Source organism: Lampetra fluviatilis, chromosome 56, assembly GCF_964198595.1.
Source record: "Lampetra fluviatilis chromosome 56, kcLamFluv1.1, whole genome shotgun sequence".
Taxonomy (NCBI): domain Eukaryota; kingdom Metazoa; phylum Chordata; class Hyperoartia; order Petromyzontiformes; family Petromyzontidae; genus Lampetra; species Lampetra fluviatilis.
This window is the reverse complement of record NC_136330.1, coordinates 3,025,624-3,049,462: the sequence shown is the minus strand read 5'-3', so window position 1 is coordinate 3,049,462 and position 23,839 is coordinate 3,025,624. Positions and strand designations below refer to the sequence as shown.

Here is a 23,839-nt window from a genome sequence, read left to right as displayed (position 1 = left end):
GGAACGAGATTGGTGCGGCGATCCGCTGCTTTTTAAATTCTTTATATTAAGTTCGCTTGCTTGCTTGCTTGCGTGCTTGCGTGCTTGCTTGCTTGCTTAGGACCGTGCAAATCTTTTGGTCGTTTTTTAACCCACTTCCCGTGATCCAATCGAGCTGACATTTTGCACACAGACTCGTTGTGCGTGACAATTAATTTTCGTGAACATTTTTTTCCAAAATTTTACACTGTTTAGGGAAATGTTTTAAAAATATTTAATTACCAATTGCTTAATGCTGGCAGACAATCATCTGACCCATAGGTGGCAGCCATCTCAAGCCAGAGGACGAGAGGACTCTAGCCGCCACGCATATAAAGGATTTATAGTGAAAAACTTTGTTTTTACGGGTTAATTTTTTTCTTCTTAGGTTCGAAGCTTTCGCGACTGCGGGAATCACTCTTTGGATCTTTCGGTAAAGTCACGTGGGAAATAAAATCAACTACAGGTAGTCCCCGAGTTACGATGGGGTCCGAATTACGATATTTCGATCTTACGATGGCGATACGACAAAATTGCCATCAACAACCTTAACATCGTTCAAGTATACAGACGACGGACAGAATGTTGGTGAGTACAGTACAATATGATACGTTACGATACGTTCAATGCATGTATGATACGTAGCTTTAGCGATTTCATTTTAAGGTTACCACGATACATACGTTCAATGCATGCTAAAGTTTTTTTTAATAGCAGATAGAATTGTTTCCTGAAACAAACTTTCTATTAAATTGCAGTTCATATAGGTAGGCTAAGAATGTACCTTGTTTTTTTTACTTTACATTTTACTGTGCAATACAGTATTGTAATTAATACATACGGTATATAGTTTATACAGTACGGTACTGTAAATTTGTCTGTTTTGCTAAATTATCACCATTCTATAAGACTCTTGGGTAGGCTAGGCCATCTTCGACTTACGATATTTTCGACTTACGATGGGGTCGTCGTAACGCATCTCCATCGTAAGTCGGGGACTACCTGAGATAGTAGAATGCGACGTGTCGGTTTGCGACACGAGCAACCATCTTGTGTTGCAACCGAAACGTTGTATTCTATTATTATTTTATTTCCCACGTGACTTTACCGAAACAAGCAAAGAGTGATTCCTTCTTCTTGGAGCACAGGGCTCCCCGCCAACCAAAATTAACAAGAGGCAGTTTTTGTTGTTGTTCGAATTTGGCAACAACAACAACAACAAACAACAAAAACACTCCCAATATTTTGTTCAAGAGCCAGCAACGCTACGTGGTGGATCCGAGACAGCGGGGGGCGCTCAATAAATAATTGTCTCTAAGCGGCGGTCCTTGCTGAGCCACCGCGTGCGGCTTCTGGAGCCGCAGATTGTCGACCTCCCCCCCCCCAGCCCATGGCCAACTCGACATTCACGCTCAGGGGATCGGCAAGCCACGAGAACACGAGCAGCCACTTTGGTTCGAATTTCAAGAACCGCGTGCGGCCTCCGGAGCCAGCCGCAGTTTCGTGGAACGCTGTCGTAGCGCAGGGCGATTGGACGTGAAGTCCACGTGACGTCCACGTGACGGCCACATGACGTCCACGTGGCGTCCACGTGACGTGAAGGCCCACGTGACGTCAGGTCCACGTGACGTCCACGTGACGTCAGGTCCACGTGACGTGAAGGTCACGTGACGTCCCGTCCACGTGACGTGAAGTCCACGTCACAGGGTGCAAGTTCGCGAGCCGCGTGACTGATCCCGCCGGAGAGAGACAGCGCGTGGGGTGGTGGTGGGGGACGCGAAGTCGCGCTGGTGCTCGCTCTGCGTGTGGGCCATCTGTGCGTGCAGTCTCTGCACCGTGGTGGGGGGTAGTGGGGGGGGGGGTAGTGGTGGGCGGGGGGGTAGTGGGGGGGGTAGTGGTGGGGGGGGGGTAGTGGGGGGGTCATCGTTAATTATCCCACTTGGGGAAGAGGCGCGCCGCAGTGCGAAAGTCGTCGCCGCTCCCAAGCGGTCAATGATGGAACCACCGCGGTTGCTGTAGTTGTTGTTGTAGTTGTTGTAGTTGTTGTAGTTGTAGTTGTTGTTGTAGTTGTTGTAGTTGTAGTTGTTGTAGTTGTTGTTAGGCTGTGTAACCCGCCGAGTTCTCGGTCGACGACGACCTGAAGTTGTCCCACCGAGCACAGGCGGACTGCTTCTTGCTAAAATCTGCTTTGCTTCCGTCCCAGCGGTGGACATGTGGCGGGAGCGCGACGTGACGAGAGTGAACATCGTGAGCCCTGTGACTGCGCGCCGGACGGAATCAACGGTTCACCCTTAGAGCTTTTGTATGTGACACGCGGATAGACCCCCAGGCTGGCAGAGAGAGCCACAGACACACACACAGAGACCCACAGTGTGTCTGTGGGTCTCTGTGTGTGTCTGTGCGTCTCTGTGTGTGTCTATGAGTCTCTGTGTGTCTGTGGGTCTCTGTGTGTGTCTGTGGGTCTCTGTGTGTGTGTCTGTGGGTATGTCTGTGGGTCTCTGTGTGTGTCTCTGGGTCTCTGTGTGTGTCTCTGGGTCTCTGTGTGTGTCTCTGGGTCTCTGTGTGTGTCTATGGGTCTCTGTGTATGTCTGTGGGTCTCTGTGTGTGTCTATGAGTCTCTGTGTGTATGTGGGTCTCTGTGTGTGTCTCTGGGTCTCTGTGTGTGTGTCTGTGGGTATGTCTGTGGGTCTCTGTGTGTGTCTCTGGGTCTCTGTGTGTGTCTCTGGGTCTCTGTGTGTGTCTGTGGGTCTCTGTGTGTGTGTCTGTGGGTCTCTGTGTCTATGAGTCTCTGTGTGTCTGTGGGTCTCTGTGTGTGTCTCTGGGTCTCTGTGTGTGTCTCTGGGTCTCTGTGTGTGTCTATGGGTCTCTGTGTATGTCTGTGGGCCTCTGTGTGTGTCTATGAGTCTCTGTGTGTATGTGGGTCTCTGTGTGTGTCTCTGGGTCTCTGTGTGTGTGTCTGTGGGTATGTCTGTGGGTCTCTGTGTGTGTCTCTGGGTCTCTGTGTGTGTCTCTGGGTCTCTGTGTGTGTCTGTGGGTCTCTGTGTGTGTGTCTGTGGGTCTCTGTGTCTATGAGTCTCTGTGTGTCTGTGGGTCTCTGTGTGTGTCTCTGGGTCTCTGTGTGTGTCTATGGGTCTCTGTGTATGTCTGTGGGTCTCTGTGTGTGTCTATGAGTCTCTGTGTGTCTGTGGGTCTCTGTGTGTGTCTCTGGGTCTCTGTGTGTGTGTCTGTGGGTATGTCTGTAGGTCTCTGTGTGTGTCTCTGGGTCTCTGTGTGTGTCTCTGGGTCTCTGTGTGTGTCTGTGGGTCTCTGTGTGTGTCTGTGGGTCTCTGTGTCTATGAGTCTCTGTGTGTCTGTGGGTCTCTGTGTGTGTCTCTGGGTCTCTGTGTGTGTCTATGGGTCTCTGTGTATGTCTGTGGGTCTCTGTGTGTCTGTGGGTCTCTGTGTGTGTCCGTGGGTCTCTGTGTGTGTCTGTGGGTCTCTGTGTGAGTCTCTGGGTCTTTGAGTGTGTCTCTGTGTGTGTCTCTGGGTCTCTGTGTGAGTCTCTGGGTCTCTGTGTGTGTCTGTGGGTCTCTGTGTGAGTCTCTGGGTCTCTGTGTGTGTCTGTGGGTCTCTGTGTGAGTCTCTGGGTCTCTGTGTGTATGTCTGTGGGTCTCTGTGTGTGTCTCTGGGTCTCTGTGTGTGTCTGTGGGTCTCTGTGTGTGTCTCTGGGTCTCTGTGTGTGTCTATGGGTCTCTGTGTATGTCTGTGGGTCTCTGTGTGTCCGTGGGTCTCTGTGTGAGTCTCTGGGTCTCTGTGTGTGTCTGTGGGTCTCTGTGTGTCTGTGGGTCTCTGTGTGAGTCTCTGGGTCTCTGTGTGTGTCTGTGGGTCTCTGTGTGTCTGTGGGTCTCTGTGTGTGTCTCTGTGTGTGTCTCTGGGTCTCTGTGTGAGTCTCTGGGTCTCTGTGTGTGTCTGTGGGTCTCTGTGTGAGTCTCTGGGTCTCTGTGTGTGTCTGTGGGTCTCTGTGTGTCTGTGGGTCTCTGTGTGTGTCTCTGGGTCTCTGTGTGAGTCTCTGGGTCTCTGTGTGTGTCTATGAGTCTCTGTGTGTCTGTGGGTCTCTGTGTGTGTCTGTGGGTCTCTGAGTCTCTGTGTGTGTCTGTGGGTCTCTGTGTGAGTCTCTGGGTCTCTGTGTTGTCTGTGGGTCTCTGTGTGAGTCTCTGGGTCTCTGTGTGTGTGTCTGTGGGTATGTCTGTGGGTCTCTGTGTGTGTCTGTGGGTCTCTGTGTGTGTCTGTGGGACTCTGTGCGTGTCTCTGGGTCTCTCCGTGTGTGTCTGTGACACATCTCCCCTGCACCCCATTCACCACCACCCCCAGCACCGCCCCGCGTCGACTGCGAACGTGGGGGTCTCAGACGCACGTGCTGCTGTTGTTGTTGTTGATGCCGCACTGAGCGTGCACAGCAGCCTGCGAGCTTTCGTCCCGCGCGCTGGCGCTGCTGCTGTTGTTGTTGTTGTTGGTCCAGTAGCGGGGGTAGAGCTCCCGTCGGAGGAGGCACGCAGCGGCCGTGCGGAACTTGCGCGACATCGCGTTGTAGAGCAGCGGGTTGATGGCGGCGCTCAGGTAGAAGAGGATCATCGCGGCCAGGTTGAAGTAGCGGCTGATCTGGTGCACCAGTTTGCTCTCCGAGTCGAAGGAGCTCGTGAAGAGGTAGCGACCCACGTGGAAAGGCAGCCAGCAGAGGACGAAGGCGACCACCACCACGGCTGCGGCGTCCATGAGCGGCACGCGACACATCGGCGGGCGACACACGCACGCGCGTCATTAGGGGGAGGGCGATAGGATCATCATCACCATCATCATAATAGCATTAGGGGGAGGGCGGTAGGAGCTGCGATCGAATCGTCATCATCATCATCACCATCATCATAATCGCATTAGGGGGAGGGCGGTAGGAGCTGCGATCGAATCGTCATCATCATCGTCATCATCATCATCATCACCATCATCATCATCACCATCATCATAATCGCATTAGGGGGAGGGCGGTAGGAGCTGCGATCGAATCATCATCGTCATCATCATCATCATCACCATCATCATCATCACCATCATCATAATCGCATTAGGGGGAGGGCGGTAGGAGCTGCGATCGAATCATCATCGTCATCATCATCATCACCACCACCACCATCATCATCATAATCGCCACCATCATTATTCGTAATTATCGACATCATTTTCACCTTCGCTGTCACCTTCGCTGTCTTTCCGACAGCCCTGTTCTTCACCTGAGGACGGCTGCTTGCGTTGTGGCCGAAACGTCGTGAGAATTATTTTATTATGTTTTATTTTTATTATTTTATTATTTCCATTCTACGTGACTTTACCGAAAGAACCAAGAAGATCATTTTCACCGTCATTGCCATCATTATCATTGCCATCTTAATGAACGCCATTACCATCATTATCGTTGTCATCAGCATCATCATCATCATTGCCGTCATTATCATCATCATCTCCATCATCATCATCATTATCGCCATCATAATTATTATCGCCATCATCATCATCATTGATTATCGACATCATCTTCACCGCTGCCCAGTAGCAGCGTCCTTCACGAGCCGAGGCCCCCAGCAGACACCACTGTCACCAAACCTGCCGCAAAAGGTTGCTGGAGATTGTGCCCGGGGGAAAGTTTTAAGTGGGGGTAAATGGACGCCGATATTCTAAATGTATTTGGTGATGCTGCTGCAGCTGCTGGGTTTGGCAGTGGTTTAAAAAATTCAACAAAAAACAAAAAAACACGCGAAACACAAAACACAAAAAACTCAAAAACACAGAAAAAACACACAAAACTAAAAAACACGCAAAACACAAAAAAACAAAAAACTCATAAAAACACAAAATACACAAAACTAAAAAAACACAAAAAAAGACCAAAAACCTACACCTCTCCACACGTGTGCGTCAATAACACCGTGACCTTCATGGGGGGGGGGTAGGAGGGGGGGGGGAGATTTAATAAAAGTCGAGAATTAAAGCGACGTTTTTGGGCAATGGCCCTCCTACGTGGAGACGCTAATTCATCATCTCGGTAGGGCTGCCTGCTGCTGTCGTCAACAGGTTTGCTGTCTCTGGGCTGCTGTTGCTGCTGCTGCTATTGTGGCTGCTGCTGCTGTTGTGGCTGCTGCTGCTGTAGCTGCTGTTGTTGCTGCTACTGTTGCTGTTGTTGTAGCTGCTGCTGTTGTTGTTGTGGCTGCTGCTGCTGATGTTGCTGCTACTGTTGCTGCTACTGTTGCTGTTGTTGTAGCTGCTGCTGCTGTTGTGGCTGCTGCTGCTGCTGCTGTTGCTGCTACTGTTGCTGTTGTTGTAGCTGCTGCTGCTGTGGCTGATGCGGCTGTCGGGGGGTAGAGTGACGACACGGGGTAGGCATTAGCGCTCAGACGAAACTCGTCGTCGTTGTTGTCAACACGAAAGCGACCGACGACTGCTCGCTCCGTGCCGGGCAGAGGCGGTGGTTGGACGCGCGCGAAAAAAAAAAATGCGATTTTTGTTGTTGTTGTTGTTGAAATGCATTTTTTTTGGGGTGGCGTGACACCAACATTTCCAAATTTCGGCGGTGGTTGTAAATCCGTGGTGGCGCGCAAACCCCGAACCCGTACCTCGGAGTGGAGAACGTTCGGTGCGGAATGAAGAGGCACCTCCGATTCGCGCGGTTGGTTACGCACGGTGCGAAAGAAGTTCAACGTGCATACATAGACCCACGCAGAGACCCGGAAGCTCACACGGTGACCCATAGACTCACACAGAGACCCATAGACTCACAGAGAGACCCATAGACTCACAAAGAGACCCATAAACTCACACGGTGACCCATAGACTCACAAAGAGACCCATAGACTCACACAGAGACCCATAGACTCACATGGTGACCCATATACTCACAAAGAGACCCATAGACTCACAAAGAGACCCATAGACTCACACAGAGACCCATAGACTCACACGCAGATACCCATAGACTGACACAGAGACCCATAGACTCACACAGAGACCCATAGACTCGCACACAGTGGCCCATAGACGCACGCAGAGACACAGAGAGTCACACAGAGACCCACAGCCTCACACAGAGACCCATAGACTCGCACGCAGAGACCCATAGACTCACACAGAGACCCATAGACTCACACAGAGACCCATAGACTCACACAGAGACCCATAGGCTCACACAGAGACCCATAGACTCACACAGAGACCCATAGACTCACACAGAGACCCATAGACTCACACAGAGACCCATAGACTCACACACAGAGACCCATAGACTCACCCTGTCACACTCACACAGAGACCCATAGACTCACAGAGAGACCCATAAACTCACACGGTGACCCATAGACTCACAAAGAGACCCATAGACTCACACAGAGACCCATAGACTCACATGGTGACCCATAGACTCACAAAGAGACCCATAGACTCACAAAGAGACCCATAGACTCACACAGAGACCCATAGACTCACACGCAGATACCCATAGACTGATACAGAGACCCATAGACTCACACAGAGACCCATAGACTCGCACACAGTGGCCCATAGACGCACACAGAGACCCATAGACTCACACAGAGACCCATAGACTCACACAGAGACCCATAGACTCGCACAGAGACCCATAGACTCACACAGAGACCCATAGACTCACACAGAGACCCATAGACTCACACAGAGACCCATAGACTCAACACAGAGACCCATAGACTCACACAGAGACCCATAGACTCACACAGAGACCCATAGACTCACACAGAGACCCATAGACTCACACAGTGGCCCATAGACGCACACAGAGACCCATAGACTCACACAGAGACCCATAGACTCACACAGAGACCCATAGACTCACACAGAGACCCATAGACTCACACAGTGGCCCATAGACGCACACAGAGACCCATAGACTCACACAGAGACCCATAGACTCACACAGAGACCCATAGACTCACACAGAGACCCATAAACTCACACAGAGACCCACAGACTCACACAGAGACCCATAGACTCACACAGTGGCCCATAGACGCACACAGAGACCCATAGACTCACACAGAGACCCATAGACTCACACAGAGACCCATAGACTCACGCAGAGACCCATAGACTCACACAGAGACCCATAGACTCACACAGAGACCCATAGACTCACACAGAGACCCATAGACTCACACAGAGACCCATAGACTCACACAGAGACCCATAGACTCACACAGAGACCCATAGACTCACACAGAGACACAGAGACTCGCACAGAGACCCACAGCCTCACACAGAGACCCATAGACTCACACAGAGACCCACAGACTCGCACACCCATAGATTGTCGTCCTTCCCACGCACTTCCGATTAGCATGGTTGGCTACGTACGGTGCGAAAGAAGTTCAACACACATACATGCGTGGAGGGTTACGATACATTTCCACTTACGCGACCTAACCCCAAAAACCCTTTATTATGAATAACATTGGTCGCCAAAGCCTACTACGTGTTAAGCCAGCTTGGTGAAGTATGGCTAAATACCCCCCCCCCCGCCTGCCCCCACCACGATCCGCACGGCGTGGGCAGACCCTCATCCAGCAGTGGACTGACAGTACGCGGACTCTCATTGGCTGACGCACTCGACGCAGTCGTCAGTGACGCCGTGCATGGCCTTCAAGCAGCGGAGCACGTGCTCAGAGAGCAACCGCCTGCCTAGAGGACATTCAACTGCTATGAAGAAGGGCCGTTGCCCGAAACGTCGGCTAACTGTATATTTTTGTCAAGGCCACGCGCAGAGCTGCGCTGTTGCTTGTGCACCACTTTCAACGGAGCATCATCATCATCACCGTCACCACCAAAACATCTATATTCTTGGTTCTTTCGGTCAAGTCACGTAGAAGGGAAATAATAAAATAATATAAATATAAAATATCTGTGAAGAGGAGCTTCATAGCTCGTCGGATTTTATCGAGGATCAATAAAGATTGTGATTCTGAAACACTTTGTTTACTTTGATGCACTGAACTGCGCGCCATATCGATTTCTTAAAAAATCCGTCTCGCACTCCAGCCTGCTAATTTGCCAACCCGCCTGGCTTTGGAGGAGAGGCAGCTGAGAGCGCAGTTATTTCGTACGGCCGCTGATGTCCATGGCAGAGACAGCGACGACAATTTCACATTCAGGTGGTCAAAGCCGTAATTGTAATATATAAAATATATTTCCGTTTTCACGACTGTGGTTATGGTTGTACTTTATTAATCCCTAATCTCTGCCATTACATGCAATGAAACAGGAAAAGGTAAAACAAGTAAAAACAGAGCAATGTAATACAATACACTATTAGACATTATTGTAAAAAATAAATAAAAAGTCAATCCTATGTGTTAGTGACCTCAAAAGGATCAAAGGGGCATGGGCGTTCGCGTTTGCGAGTCTCTCTCTCTCATCATCATCGCGGTGGCTAGGAGATGTTAACTACCTCGCCTGGTGTACAGGAGGTCGTGGGTTCGATCCCGACTCTGATGCCTGCTGTATATTTAGAGTTTGCGAGTCTCTCTCTCTCTCATCATCATCGCGGTGGCTAGGAGATGTTAACTACCTCGCCTGATATACAGGAGGTCGTGGGTTCAATCCTTACCCTGACGCCTGCTGCTGTATATTTAGAGTTTGTGTGTGTCTCTCTCTCATCATCATCATCACGGTGGCGAGGAGATGGTAACTACCTCCGGGTCCTCTGGTTTTCCCCTCCACACTTAGAATCAACACGCTGTTTAGAGTATTTGGCTGCTATAAATTTACACACGTGGTGAGGATACATTTACACACGTGGTGATGATAACCCGCTGTCGTTGAGCTATCGTTGGTCCATAGCCTGATATCTTTTGAAAAAATAAGCTATATAGTTCGGTGGGCCTTACCTGATAAAATAAAACACATTCCTGCGGAAGGAGCTGGTAGGAACGTTGGGTTGCTCGGTCAATGGCCAGGGTCAACAGCGGCGTGGTGTATTCCGCAAATATGGCCGAATGTGAGGGCGGGCACAAGCCGGCGTGAGTAGGTTAAACGTTGAGTTTTATAAGGGCACCACGGGGTGACCAGCCCCTCCCCACCCAGCCCCACCCCTCCCACCCAGCCCCTCCCCACCCTCCCCTCCCCACCCAGCCCCTCCTTCTCCACCCAGCCCCTCCCTGCACGACGGACACAATAATCCCCTGTGGGCTGGTGTAACCAGGAGGTTCCTACCAGTAAAAATAATTTATAGTTAATAGTTTGATAACCCGGCCCACTGCACGCTTTCAACAGAGGCAATTATCCGAACCGGTCCCGAGACTCGTCTAGGTCGACTCAGCCTTCAAAGATCGTGTACGTCATACGAGGAGCTGCTGCCCCCCCCCCCCAACACATCCTCGTGTATTTTTTAGTTTTTAAAAAAAATCTTTTTGCAGACCTTGTTCGATCCGCTGCTGAATTGAAGGTGTTGCCCTGGCCTTGTTAAATCTCACGTGCATTCATATAAGAGCGGAACGACTTCGGGTGGCAGGGGGCGAGGTGCAAAGGTTGTCGAGGCACGAGGTGAGCAGCACGGGGTAGCTGGAGGGGTTGGAGGGGAGGGACGGGACGGGAAGGAGAGGAGGGGCGAGGGGAGGGAAGAGGAGGCGAGGCTTCGAGAGAGGAACCCGCAGGAGGCTAAGGAGGGAGAACCGCTTCACGTACGAGAAAAGTGCTCGCCGAGAGCCGGCAGCCAGTGGTGGAAATTCCACATTCCTCTGGCGGGGGTGGCGGGCAAGCATTTCCATGCGTGTGACAACCAACTGTTGATGTGACAACTGTTGATTTCGCTACGAAATCGGTCCTCCCGAGAGGGGCGATGGACTGAGTCAGCCCCCCTCCCCCCTTCCATGGAACAAAATTACTCATTCAGCTGCACTCTGCGTGCACAGCGGAGGAGGAGGAGGGGGGGGATGAGCCGGAGAGCCTCGCTACGGAGGGTGTTTCTCGCTCTTTCTCTCTCCGACTCTCGCAATAAACGCGGCGACATAATATTGTAATATTCACCGCGGCTGGAGGGGATGCTGGAGCGTGCGGTGTTACGAACCCGGCGACCCCCAGTTCCATCGCCGTCCGCGGCTCGCGTCGGCGGCGGCGGCGAGTGTGGCGTCAATGTGCGAGAATAATAATATTAATCGGAATCACAATGATAATTTGAGCTTGGAACGCGCCTCGCAGCGTTTGACTCGCGGGGAACCACAGATCAGCGCGAAGGCAACCACGAGATGAGCTGGCGCCAACAGTTGGACGTGCTCTGCGGTCCTCTATCTATTAAGGCGTTATCAGCCAATTCGGAATCGGAATATGTATTCATACTGGAGGAATCCGATGAGCTATGAAGCTTTTTTTTTTTTCAAACAGATGTCCGGCATCTTTCACGGATGTCTCGTATGGGTGTGAGCGTTTTACGCGTGGGAGAAAAACGGAGCGCCAGGAGAAAAAGCCCGCGCGTTTGTGCGAGGGGGAAACACTCTATCCCACACAGACGGAATAGGTGCAGTGCACGTTTTTTGGCTGTGATCCAACGTTAGACCCGACAGTCTCCACCAGCGTCCCAGTGAGAAATGAAAGCCGTAGAGACATCAGGTTATGCCTGGCTACACGGAATTTTTCCGTGCAAAGACGTAAACATTGAGTTGAGTTGAACCGGCGTCAAGAGGAAATTCACAAGGCATTTAAGAACAATGATCTTCTTTCGTTCGTACGGCTGACGGAGATGCAAATCAACAGCTACAATTTCACGTTCCGGTGGTCAAGCCAGACGACCGCTATCTATTATCATAAATAAATAAATAAATGCTAACAGATAGCGACACTAAAACACATTCCTCCTGCGGAGGGAGCTGGTAGGAACGTTGGGTTGCTCGGTCAATGGCCAGGGTCAACGGCGGCGTGGTGTATTCCGCAAATATGGCCGACTGTGAGGGCGGGCACAAGCCGGCGTGAGTAGGTTAAACGTTGAGTTTTATACGGGCACCACGAGGTGACCAGCCCCTCCCCACCCAGCCCCACCCTCCACCCAGCCCCACCCTCACCATCCAGCCCCTCCCCACCCTCCCCACCCAGCCCCTCCCCATCCAGCCCCACCCCTCCCACCCCCCACCCAGCCCACCCTCCCCACCCAGCCCCACCCTCCCACCCCCCACCCAGCCCCTCCCTCACCACCCAGCCCCTCCCCACCCAGCCCCACCCAGCCTCTCCCCACCCAGCCCCTCCCCATTCTCCCCACCCAACCCCTCCCCACCCTCCCCACCCAGCCCCTCCCCACCCTCCCCTCTCCACCCAGCCCCACCCTCCCCACCCCCCACCCAGCCCCTCCCCACCCTCCCCACCCAGCCCCTCCCCATTCTCCCCACCCAACCCCTCCCCACCCTCCCCACCCAGCCCCTCCCCACCCTCCCCTCTCCACCCAGCCCCACCCTCCCCACCCTCCCCACCCAGCCCCTCCCCACCCTCCCCTCTCCACCCAGCCCCACCCCTCCCATTTTTGGATGCACGACGGACGAACGGACGGACACAATAATCCCCTGTGGGCTGGTGTAACCAGGAGGTTCCTACCAGTAAAAGTTGTGTACGAATGAATACAAAAGGCTGACCGCGGTTCACTGATAATCGCTTAAACGTTTTCAATTGCTGCCCCTATTAAAGCAATTATTTCGCGCGAATATTCTTTATCTCCTCGATTATATGCATAAAAAACTTCAACACGCGTATAATCTTACCATTGTACTATTCATGCATAAAAAATGAACGGATTACTTTTATTGCTCCCAGTAGCTGAGGGTCGTGAGAAGATCACGGATACGATGACAGCTGCTGGCTCTTATTTACAGCGCTGTGGGACAGCAATTAGCACGAACTCCGCTGTATAAAACTACATTATAATTCTTCTTCTAAATTATTTTTCCGCTGCAGAGCTTCGACTGGTTCTATCTATCTACTCGTGCGGGGAATACAAAACCTTTATAGAACACATTCCTGCGGAGGGAGCTGGTAGGAACGTTGGGTTGCTCGGTCAATGGCCAGGGTCAACGGCGGCGTGGTGTATTCCGCAAATATGCCCGACTGTGAGGGCGGGCACAAGCCGGCGTGAGTAGGTTAAACGTTGAGTTTTATAAGGGCACCACGGGGTGAGCAGCCCCTCCCCACCCAGCCCCACCCTTCCCCACCCCCACCCAGCCCCACCCTCCCCACCCAGCCCCTCCCCACCCTCCCCACCCAGCCCCTCCCCACCCTCCCCACCCAGCCCCTCCCCACCCAGCGCCTCCCCACCCTCCCCTTTCCACCCAGCCCCACCCCTCCCATTTTTGGATCCACGACGGACGGACACAATAATCCCCTGTGGGCCGATGTAAACAAGAGGTTCCTACCAGTATCAGTGGCTTTACATCCGCTCCATGTGCCCAGAACTAGACTCGAGCATATGCATCCGTTTGCACCGAGACTACGAAATGCCCTCCCACCAGACAGGCGAGGCAGGCAAGGCACACTCGCACATGGTGAGCTCTTCTCGAAAGACTCCGCATGATTCACCCGCAGGCTCACACTTGCCATGCGTGACCAGTGGACTCTCCTGGACTGATTTAAATCTCCTAACTTCGTGCACGGCGCGCTGAGATCCCTGGATGATTTGCGCCTTATAAATGTGAATAATAATCCGCAATACAGGGGGTTTTCTGGGTTGGAGCGCGTAAATATATAAATGTGTGTCGTTAAAACCCGCCACCACCCGACACAGCCAACTAGTAAGGGTTGTCACTTAAACAGAACGTGCTAATTCGTCACTAGTACAGCATTAGTGTGTAGTGTAGTGTATAGTGTATAGTAGTGTATAGTGCAGTGTATAGTATAGTCGTGTATAGTATAGTAGTGTATAGTGTAGGGTATAATGTAGTGTATAGTGTAGTGTACTAGTACAGCACACCGGTGTGTTGGAGAGCAAAGCCACAACATTCACAATCCGAGTACGACGTTTCGCCAGTAATTACAACCAGCTTCATCAGGCGACAGCCAGATTTGTGGATAATTGTCCACGTTCTGTTTACGTGACAAACCTTACCAATTGGCCGTGTCGGGTGGTGGCGGGTTTAACGACACACATTTATATAATTTACACGATCCAACTCAACGTGACTTCACCGAAAAAACCTAAGAATATGAATCCTTGCAGTCACGAAAGCTTCAAATCTAGAATTAATACCCCCTACGGGGAGGAATTCCACCTATCTGTTAGAATTTTTAACAGACGACGAGACAAGAAGTCACCGCTTCTCGAGACGCTGGCCTTCCTCAAGAGATGCCGCGATAACAAGGTAATACCCATCGCTTTCACACTCACATCTGCCCCCTTAACTTGTATTTAAGAACTTGCATCATGGAATCCCTGCCTCACTTGATACAGCAAATCTGGCTGTGACGGTCCCACCTGATGACGGAGACTTGTGTTGCCTCCGAAACGTCGTGATTTTTATTATTTTAGTTTTATTAATTTTAATTTAATTTTTTACCTACGTGAATTTACCGAAAAAAAACTAAAAGTATAAAAAAAAAACCCTGTATTGCAGGTGATATTGCTCGCGAAAGCCTACCACTACTGCGTGTCCAAGTTAATCATAATAATAATAACAACAGTCATCATCATTATTACTACTACGGAATCATTTACCCAGCATCTTGACGGTCTGCCGATGGGATGAGTCCCGCGTGGCCATGCAGACTCCACGTGCGGCACGTCTGCGGCCGAGTTTCCTTCGTCCCAGCTCCCTGCCGATGAGCGAGTAGAGAACGCTGAGACACAGTACGGGCATGAAGAAGTAGACGGTAGACACCCACACCATCGCGTAGAGGAGGCCCGACGTCTCTGCGTAACGCGTCTGTCGGCACACGGCCGAAACGTCGTCTCTGAGTCCACCACCACCACCGTCACCGTCACCGCCATCCAGCCCGGTGGTGTTTTCGTACTCCACGCCAACGACGGCGAACACTGGGCCCGCGCTCAGAGCGGCCACGCTCCACAGGAGCCATATGACCCTCGCGACCCTCCGCTTGGTGATGAGCACCTTGGCCTTGAGCGGGAAGCACACGGCGAGGTAGCGCTCAACGCTGAGCGCGGTGATGTGCAGGATGGTCGCGTAGGTGCAGCACTCGCTCGCGTACTGGAACCACTTGCAGATGAGGTCGCCGAAGATCCACGGCACGAATTGCCAGACGCGGAACAGGTCGAAGGGCATGCAGAGGAAGATGCAGATGTCGGACAGCGCCATGCTGGACAGGTAGAGGTTGGTCGTCGTGCGCATCACCTTGAAGCGCGTCACCACCAGCATGGTGAGCACGTTGCCGGCGACGCCGACAACGAAGAGCAGCAGGCACGCGACCGTGATGGCGCTGAGGACGGGTACCGGGAAGAGGGCCCCGGGGAAAGTGCCGTGCTGGGTCGCCGCGGAGTCGGCGGCGGCGGCGGCGTCGTTCGAGAATTCGTAGAGGTCCGTGAATTGGCGCGGGTCTCCCGTGCCGTTGTCGGCCGTGCCGTTGAGTGGAAGCTCCATGCTGCTGCTGCCGTTTTGATGAAGATGTTGCTGCTGTTTTGATTAAGAAGATGATGATGCTGCTGCCGTTTTTATGAAGATGACGATGCTGCTGTTTTGATGAAGAATATATTGCTGCTGTTTTGATGAAGATGATGATGCTGCTGCTGCCGTTTTTATGAAGATGATGATGATGTTTTGATTAAGATGATGCTGCTGCTGCCGTTTTGATGAAGATGATGATGTTGCTGCTGTTTCTGTTTTGATGAAGATGATGTTGCTGCTGCTTCCGTTTTGATGAAGATAATGTTGCTTCTGCTGTATTTTTATGATGAAGCTGTTTTGATGATGATGGTGATGTTGCTGCCGTTTTGATGATGATTATGTTGCTGCTGCGGTGTTTTGATAAAGATGATGTTGATGCTGCTTTGATGAAGATGATGATGTTGTTGCTGTTTTGATGAAGATGATGCTGCTGCCGTTTTGATGATGATGATGATCGTGATGTTGCTGCTGCGGTGTTTTGATGATAATGATGTTGTTGCTGTTTTGATGAAGATGATGATGCTGCTGTTTTGATGAAGATGATGCTGCTGCTGTCGTTTTGATGAAGATGATGATAATGGTGTTGCTGTTGCTGTGTTTTGATGAAGATGATCCTGCTCTTTTGATGATGATGATGCTGCTGCTGCTTTGATGAAGATGATGATTCTGCTACTGTGTTTTGATGATGATGAAGATGATGATGATGATGAAGATGCTGCTGCTGCTACTGCTGGAGTTTATTGTGTGTGCCGAGTCTCTCGTTCACTGTCTGTCCCCCCGTATCGGTCCCTCCCTCTCTCTCTCTCGCGTCCTTAATGATTATTAACAGCTGCGGCAATCGACTAACGACAAACGCCAAGGCTGATGTACGAGATATTGAAGAATTACACCAACGCCACCATGCAGAGCCATCAGTGCTGGCGTCTTACCGCGCTGTTCGAGTCAAGGGAAGCTGTCCCGTCGCCTGCACGCTGACCTTCGCCTTTTCTCGCTAACACAAACACCACCACCCTATGCGGTGTACACAGACGAACATCGCCCCTCGTCCCTCCGTGATGCACACGGCCGCGCTGTTTTCACGCGATGTCTTAAGACGACGCTTTTGAAATTTAGACGCGGTGATAAATACAAATCGAAATGAAAAGTGGACATCGCTCGCTCGCTCGCTCTCTCTTTTTTTTTTAGTAAAAGGCGAAAGATTTATTCGCTCCGAAGAGAAATTCTCTCTCTCTCTATCTCTCTCTCTTTGAATCTTTCACACACACACACAAATCAATCAGTCTAGCTGCATAAGCGGAAAGCACAAAGCTCATATCGCCCGGAGAGTTGTCATCATCATCACCTCCACCACCACCACTATAATCATCACCATCACCACCATCATCATCACCACCACCGCAATCATCCTGCTCCGAGCAAGCGCGCCTCGGGTTTCACTTCAGCCGAGGAGTCGTCTGGTCGCCGCTCTGTTCGCCGAGAGAGAGAGAGAGTGGGGGAGGGAGGAGGGAGCGATACACTCGGTTGGAGGTGTGGATCGGGGAGGAGGAGTGGTGGTGGTGGTTGGTGGTGGTGGGGAGGCGACAGCCTTAACGGTTGTCAGGATTACGGTGATTCATAAACATGCGGGCAGCAGCGTCTCAGCGGTACGAACCCGGCGAAACTCCCCGAGTTCGATTCCCGCTCACGGCCAACGCCAGTGACGATTATTATGAAACGGGCCTGGGTCTCCCCTAGGTCGACTTAGCCTAAAACAACGAGTACCTGGTGGTGATGTGTAAAGAAAAACATCGCCAGGCGTGGTGCTGGCCACCCACCCACTCCCCCCTCGTGTGCCGTGCCGGCCTTCATAGGTGCTGCTCGCTAACAGCACTTGCCCCAACAGTTTGTTAAGGCTATACGTGGGGGGGGGGGATCTTTGTCTTTGTATAAACGTGGGCTCGTTTAACAGCCGCCAATTGTCAACATTGAGCGGGTGTGACATGCCCACCATGATCATGTTAAAACCTCGACACAAAGGCATTGGGTCTCTGTGTGTCTATGTTGTGTGTCTCTCTCTGTGCTGTCTCTCTCTGTGCTTGTGTGTCTGTCTGTGTGTCTCCGTGTCTGTGTTTTGTCTCTCTCTCAAATGTAGTTCTACCTAATGACGCTTGCTTGTGTTGCAATCGAAACGTCGTACTTTATTATTTAATTTATTTTCTTTCTACGTGACTTTACCGAAAGAGCCAAAGACTAATTCCTGCAGTCACGAAAGATTCAAATCAAGCCTGTAGCATTTGTTATAAAGGGGCCCTAAATAAAAAAAACACACTTACATATTAAAACACACACATTTTTAACTTGCATAGTAAAGTAATTTTATTTTTTCAATTGATATACAGCCAGATAATACGACAAATCGCTAACCTTAAACACCCGGTCGTTCGTAAAAGTTGAAGGCGGTATAGTACTATAGTAATAGAGCAAGTGCAGAATCACTGAACCGGAATTGATAGCTTGAAAGCATTTAGCGCGGGGCCCTTGAAAGTGCGGGGCCCGTAGCTACTACATATGTAGCTACTGTTGCTACTACACATGTAGCTACTTCTTCTTGGTTCTTTCGGTAAAGTCACGTAGAATGGAAATAATAAAATAATAAAAATACAACATAATAAAATAATTCTCACAACGTTTCGGCCACAACGCAAGCAGCCGTCCTCAGGTGAAGAACAGGTCTGTCGAGAAGACAGAGTCTGAATGACACACCCTAGACTTGGAGCGTCTATTTAAGCTGGGATGGAGGGGGAAGAGCGCCTTGACAAAATAATTTGCATATCAAGAGGAATTTAGCATATTTATGGGAAATGCAGATATACGATTAGTACTACTTGTGAAATGCGTAAGAGGTGGGCGGGGGGTTTAAAGTCATATTATGCCCGTGCATTATGCAGGATTAGCAGCATCCCAGCTTAAATAGACGCTCCAAGCCTGGGGTGTGTCATTCAGACGCTGTCTTCTCGACAGACCTGTTCTCCACCTGAGGACGGCTGTTTGCGTTGTGGCCGAAACGTCGTGAGAATTATTTTATTATGTTTTATTTTTATTATTTTATTATTTCCATTCTACGTGACTTTACCGAAAGAACCAAGAAGATGAATCCCTGCCGTCACGAAAGCTTTAAATCGAAATTTAAAGTTGTGGTAGCAGTTGAACATTGTTTTACGTTACTGCAAGATACCAGCATGCCAATTTAACTGGCGGTAACGTCTATCAGAATTAACTAGCACACCGTTAGGCCTTTCGAAGTCAGTCTGAATCGACTAAAAGCACGAGACTATAATTTTTGTTCCGCACACGAAAAAGTAACGTGCGTGATTAAAACTAGACTATATTCATTCGGATCACAGCGCGTACCGAACCAAAAGTCCTGTACCTGCCGTTACACCTCCAGTATATTATAGCTTGGTGTTGATGTACGTACAGTATGCTAACGTTAGCTAGCTTTCCACCCGTCAGTTAACGTCACCTTTACTTTGTGGCTAGCTTGTTGTGTAGTTGCTAGCTAGCTAGCTGATGTGAGTGACAAGACGTTGATGTGCTAAATTTGAGCATGAAAATTTGAATATTAAAAATAATAAGGAATAATCTTGTAAATGTGCTCCTATTGTGTCCTCATGTGATTAGAGACCTGGTGGCCTTGCATCTGACACATGGACCTTATTTCTGCCTCAGGTTTTTGCTTATGGAATGGAAGTGTAAGATCTGCAAGTCTTTGTCTGCCACAAAAGGAGATCTACTAAAGCATTACAGACAACACGCAACATTTGGTCGTGGGCAATCCCAGCCATGCCTATATGATAGTTGCCCTTGCACATTTAAAACGCAGAGTGCCCATCGCACACATTTGTCCAGACACCATTCATCTGAAGAAAGTCTATGGTCAGGAAACATCTCTGCTTTTAAGTGTTTAGTTTGCAATGCTTGTTGTTCTATAGAGAAGGACTACTTTCAGCATATTGGAAATCATCTGAAGAGCCACGAAACCGTCTTTTGTGTATTTGAAGGATGCAACTTTCAGACAAATATATACAATACATTTCTAAAACACACAAGCAGAAGACACATCCTATTCTTTGAGTGACGGCTGCTTGCGTTGTAGCCGAAACGTCGTGAGAATGATTTTATAACGTTTTATTTTTTATTATTTTATTATTTCCCTTCTACGTGACTTTACCGAAAGAACCAAGAAGATGAATCCCTGCAGTCACGAAAGCTTTAAATCAAAATATAATAATATTATATTATTATATATTATTTTATTACTTTATTATATTATTTTATCATATTATTGTATTATGTTTTATTTTTATTACTTTTTTTTATCTCCCTTCTACGTGACTTTACCGAAAGAACCAAGAAGATGAATCCCTGCAGTAATAAAACATTATTGTATTATGTTATATTTTTATTATTTCCCTTCTACGTGACTTTACCGAAATAACCAAGAAGATGAATCCCTGCAGTCACGAAAGCTTTAAATCGAAACTTGCTCAGCTTCCCACACGAAGTTCTATCCCGGAGTGATGATGAAGCGAGTCAACCCCACCACCACCACCACATCTCATCGGAGTTGAACTCGAAGGCTGCTGATTGCGAGCCACTCGATCAGCCCCTGAACGGCCTGGCCGGTTATTATTTACACGGCGTGATGACACCGTGGATCAAATGGCCTTGTGTTATTTTTTTTCTCTCTCTCTCACTCACTCACTCGCTCTCCTCCCCTCCCCTCCCCCTTTTTAAAAATTCTCAAATCTATTGTGCACTCATTCACAATTACCATAAAAAATCTCATTATGCGCATGACTAATCAGTGGCATAGGTGCTCATTAAAGGAATTCTCGCAGGTATTGACCGGTGACGAGTCACCTGGCACGTGACATTGTGCCATCGGTGCTAAGTCTCGTGTGTAGAAAGTGTCAAATCGTGCGTCATACACACACACATATAAAGAAACAAAAAAAATTAACCCGTTAAAACAAAGTTTTTCACTATAAATCCTTTATACGCGTGGCATCGGTTTTATTTTATTATTCATTTCTGTTTTTCTTGAGTAAGAGTTTAATTTTTATCTCATTGGTATTTTAAATTAAATATGAAAAAAAAATGTTCGTAAAAAGTGGAAAATTTTGGAAAAAAATGTTCACGAACAAAAATTGTCACGCACAACGAGTCTGTGTGCAAAATGTCAGCTCGATTGGATCACGGGAAGTGGGTTAAAAAACGACCGAAAGATTTGCACGGTCGTAAGCGCGCAAGCAAGCAAGCAAGTGAACTTAATATAAAGGATTAAAAAAAACCTGATTGCATGTCACGCCTCGCTAATTGACATTGAATTCCTGACGTTTGGCTGCTGGCTTGTATCACCCGCCCCACGGCGTCTCTTCTCGACCCACAAAGAAGACGTCCTGATCGTTCCACACCAATATCATATAGGTTGAAAGCTCATTTATTTAAAACTGTTTTTGTGCGTTTATTTCCCCCCCCCCCCACACATCCGATGAGCACGGTTGACTATGTATGGTGCGAAAGAAGTTCAAAGCACTGGACATACATAGACTCACACAGAGACCCATAGACTCACGCAGAGACCCATAGACTCACACAGAGACCCATAGACTCACAGAGACCCACAGACTCACACAGAGACCCATAGATTCACGCAGAGACCCATAGACTCACAGAGACCCACAGACTCACACAGAGACCCATAGACTCACACAGCGACGCATAGACTCACAGAGACCCACAGACTCACACAGATATCCATAGACGCACACAGAGACCCACAGACTCACACAGATATCCATAGACGCATACAGAGACTCACAGACTCACACAGAGACACATAGACTCACACAGAGACCCATAGACTCACACAGAGACCCATAGACTCACAGAGACCCACAGACTCACACAGAGACCCATAGATTCACGCAGAGACCCATAGACTCACAGAGACCCACAGACTCACACAGATATCCATAGACGCACACAGAGACCCATAGACTCACACAGCGACGCATAGACTCACACAGAGACCCATAGACTCACACAGAGACCCATAGACTCACACAGAGACCCATAGACTCACAGAGACCCACAGACTCACACAGATATCCATAGACGCACACAGAGACCCACAGACTCACACAGAGACACATAGACTCACACAGAGACCCATAGACTCACACAGAGACCCATAGACTCACAGAGACCCATAGACTCACACAGAGACCCATAGACTCACACAGAGACCCATAGACTCACACAGAGACCCATAGACTCACGCAGAGACCCATAGACTCACGCAGAGACCCATAGACTCACACAGAGACCCATAGACTCACACAGAGACCCATAGACTCACGCAGAGACCCATAGACTCACGCAGAGACCCATAGACTCACACAGAGACCCATAGACTCACACAGAGACCCATAGACTCACGCAGAGACCCATAGACTCACGCAGAGACCCATAGACTCACACAGAGACCCATAGACTCACGCAGAGACCCATAGACTCACACCGAGAATCACACAGAGACCCATAGACACTTACACAGAGACCCACAGACACTCACACAGAGACCCATAGACTCACACAGAGACCCATAGACTCACAGAGACCCATAGACTCACGCAGAGACCCATAGACTCACACAGAGACCCATAGACTCACAGAGACCCATAGACTCACGCAGAGACCCATAGACTCACACAGAGACCCATAGACTCACAGAGACCCATAGACTCACGCAGAGACCCATAGACTCACGCAGAGACCCATAGACGCACACAGAGACCCACAGACTCACACAGAGACACATAGACTCACACAGAGACCCATAGACTCACACAGAGACCCATAGACTCACAGAGACCCATAGACTCACACAGAGACCCATAGACTCACACAGAGACCCATAGACACTCACACAGAGACCCATAGACTCACGCAGAGACCCATAGACTCACACAGAGACCCATAGACTCACACAGAGACCCATAGACTCACACAGAGACCCATAGACTCACGCAGAGACCCATAGACTCACGCAGAGACCCATAGACTCACACAGAGACCCATAGACTCACACAGAGACCCATAGACTCACGCAGAGACCCATAGACTCACGCAGAGACCCATAGACTCACACAGAGACCCATAGACTCACACAGAGACCCATAGACTCACGCAGAGACCCATAGACTCACGCAGAGACCCATAGACTCACACAGAGACCCATAGACTCACACAGAGACCCATAGACTCACGCAGAGACCCATAGACTCACGCAGAGACCCATAGACTCACACAGAGACCCATAGACTCACACAGAGACCCATAGACTCACGCAGAGACCCATAGACTCACACCGAGAATCACACAGAGACCCATAGACACTTACACAGAGACCCACAGACACTCACACAGAGACCCATAGACTCACACAGAGACCCATAGACTCACAGAGACCCATAGACTCACGCAGAGACCCATAGACTCACACAGAGACCCATAGACTCACAGAGACCCATAGACTCACGCAGAGACCCATAGACTCACACAGAGACCCATAGACTCACAGAGACCCATAGACTCACACAGATATCCATAGACGCACACAGAGACCCATAGACTCACACAGAGACCCATAGACTCACAGAGACCCATAGACTCACACAGAGACCCATAGACTCACACAGAGACCCATAGACTCACACAGACCCATAGACTCACAGAGACCCATAGACTCACACAGAGACCCATAGACTCACAGAGACCCATAGACTCACAGAGACCCATAGACTCACACAGAGACCCATAGACTCACACAGAGACCCATAGACTCACGCAGAGACACGTTGCGTCTCAAGTCTATGCTCCCCGCCTTCGTGAACCCGTACAGGGCCAGCGTGGTAAGGGGCCGTCCATAAATGACGTCACTCACATAGGGGGGGGGGGGTCAGAAGTTTGTGACGATGTGTGACGAGAGGGGGGGGGTGAGAAATGTGACGTCACATCAAAATGCGCAACTTTAAATAAATATAGACAACACGTTCTACTTAATTAAATAATACTTTTTTTCTCCTACAACATCGGAGTGCAGCGCCACATTAAATACGCACTACAATGACAATAGT

General features: G+C 49.7%; 1 protein-coding gene across 1 annotated transcript; it reads right to left on the bottom strand.

Annotated features, from left to right (window-relative positions):
• Window positions 1–4,401: 4,401 nt before the first annotated feature.
• Window positions 4,402–15,632, bottom strand: LOC144950125 (growth hormone secretagogue receptor type 1-like). Its single transcript, XM_078880186.1, has 2 exons — window positions 14,753–15,632; window positions 4,402–4,757 (listed from the first exon to the last, which is right to left on the bottom strand). The coding sequence occupies exons 1-2, from the start codon at window positions 15,630–15,632 to the stop codon at window positions 4,402–4,404; spliced, it is 1,236 nt and encodes a 411-aa protein (XP_078736312.1).
• Window positions 15,633–23,839: the final 8,207 nt, after the last annotated feature.

Coding starts and splice junctions, on each gene's coding strand:
- LOC144950125 (XM_078880186.1), bottom strand. CDS start 15,632: ATGGAGCTTCCACTCAACGGCACGGCCGACAACGGCACGGGAGACCCG. Junction 4,758..14,752: donor GCAGACCGTCAAGATGCTGG/GTAAATGATTCC, acceptor TGGACGCCGCAG/CCGTGGTGGTGGTCGCCTTC.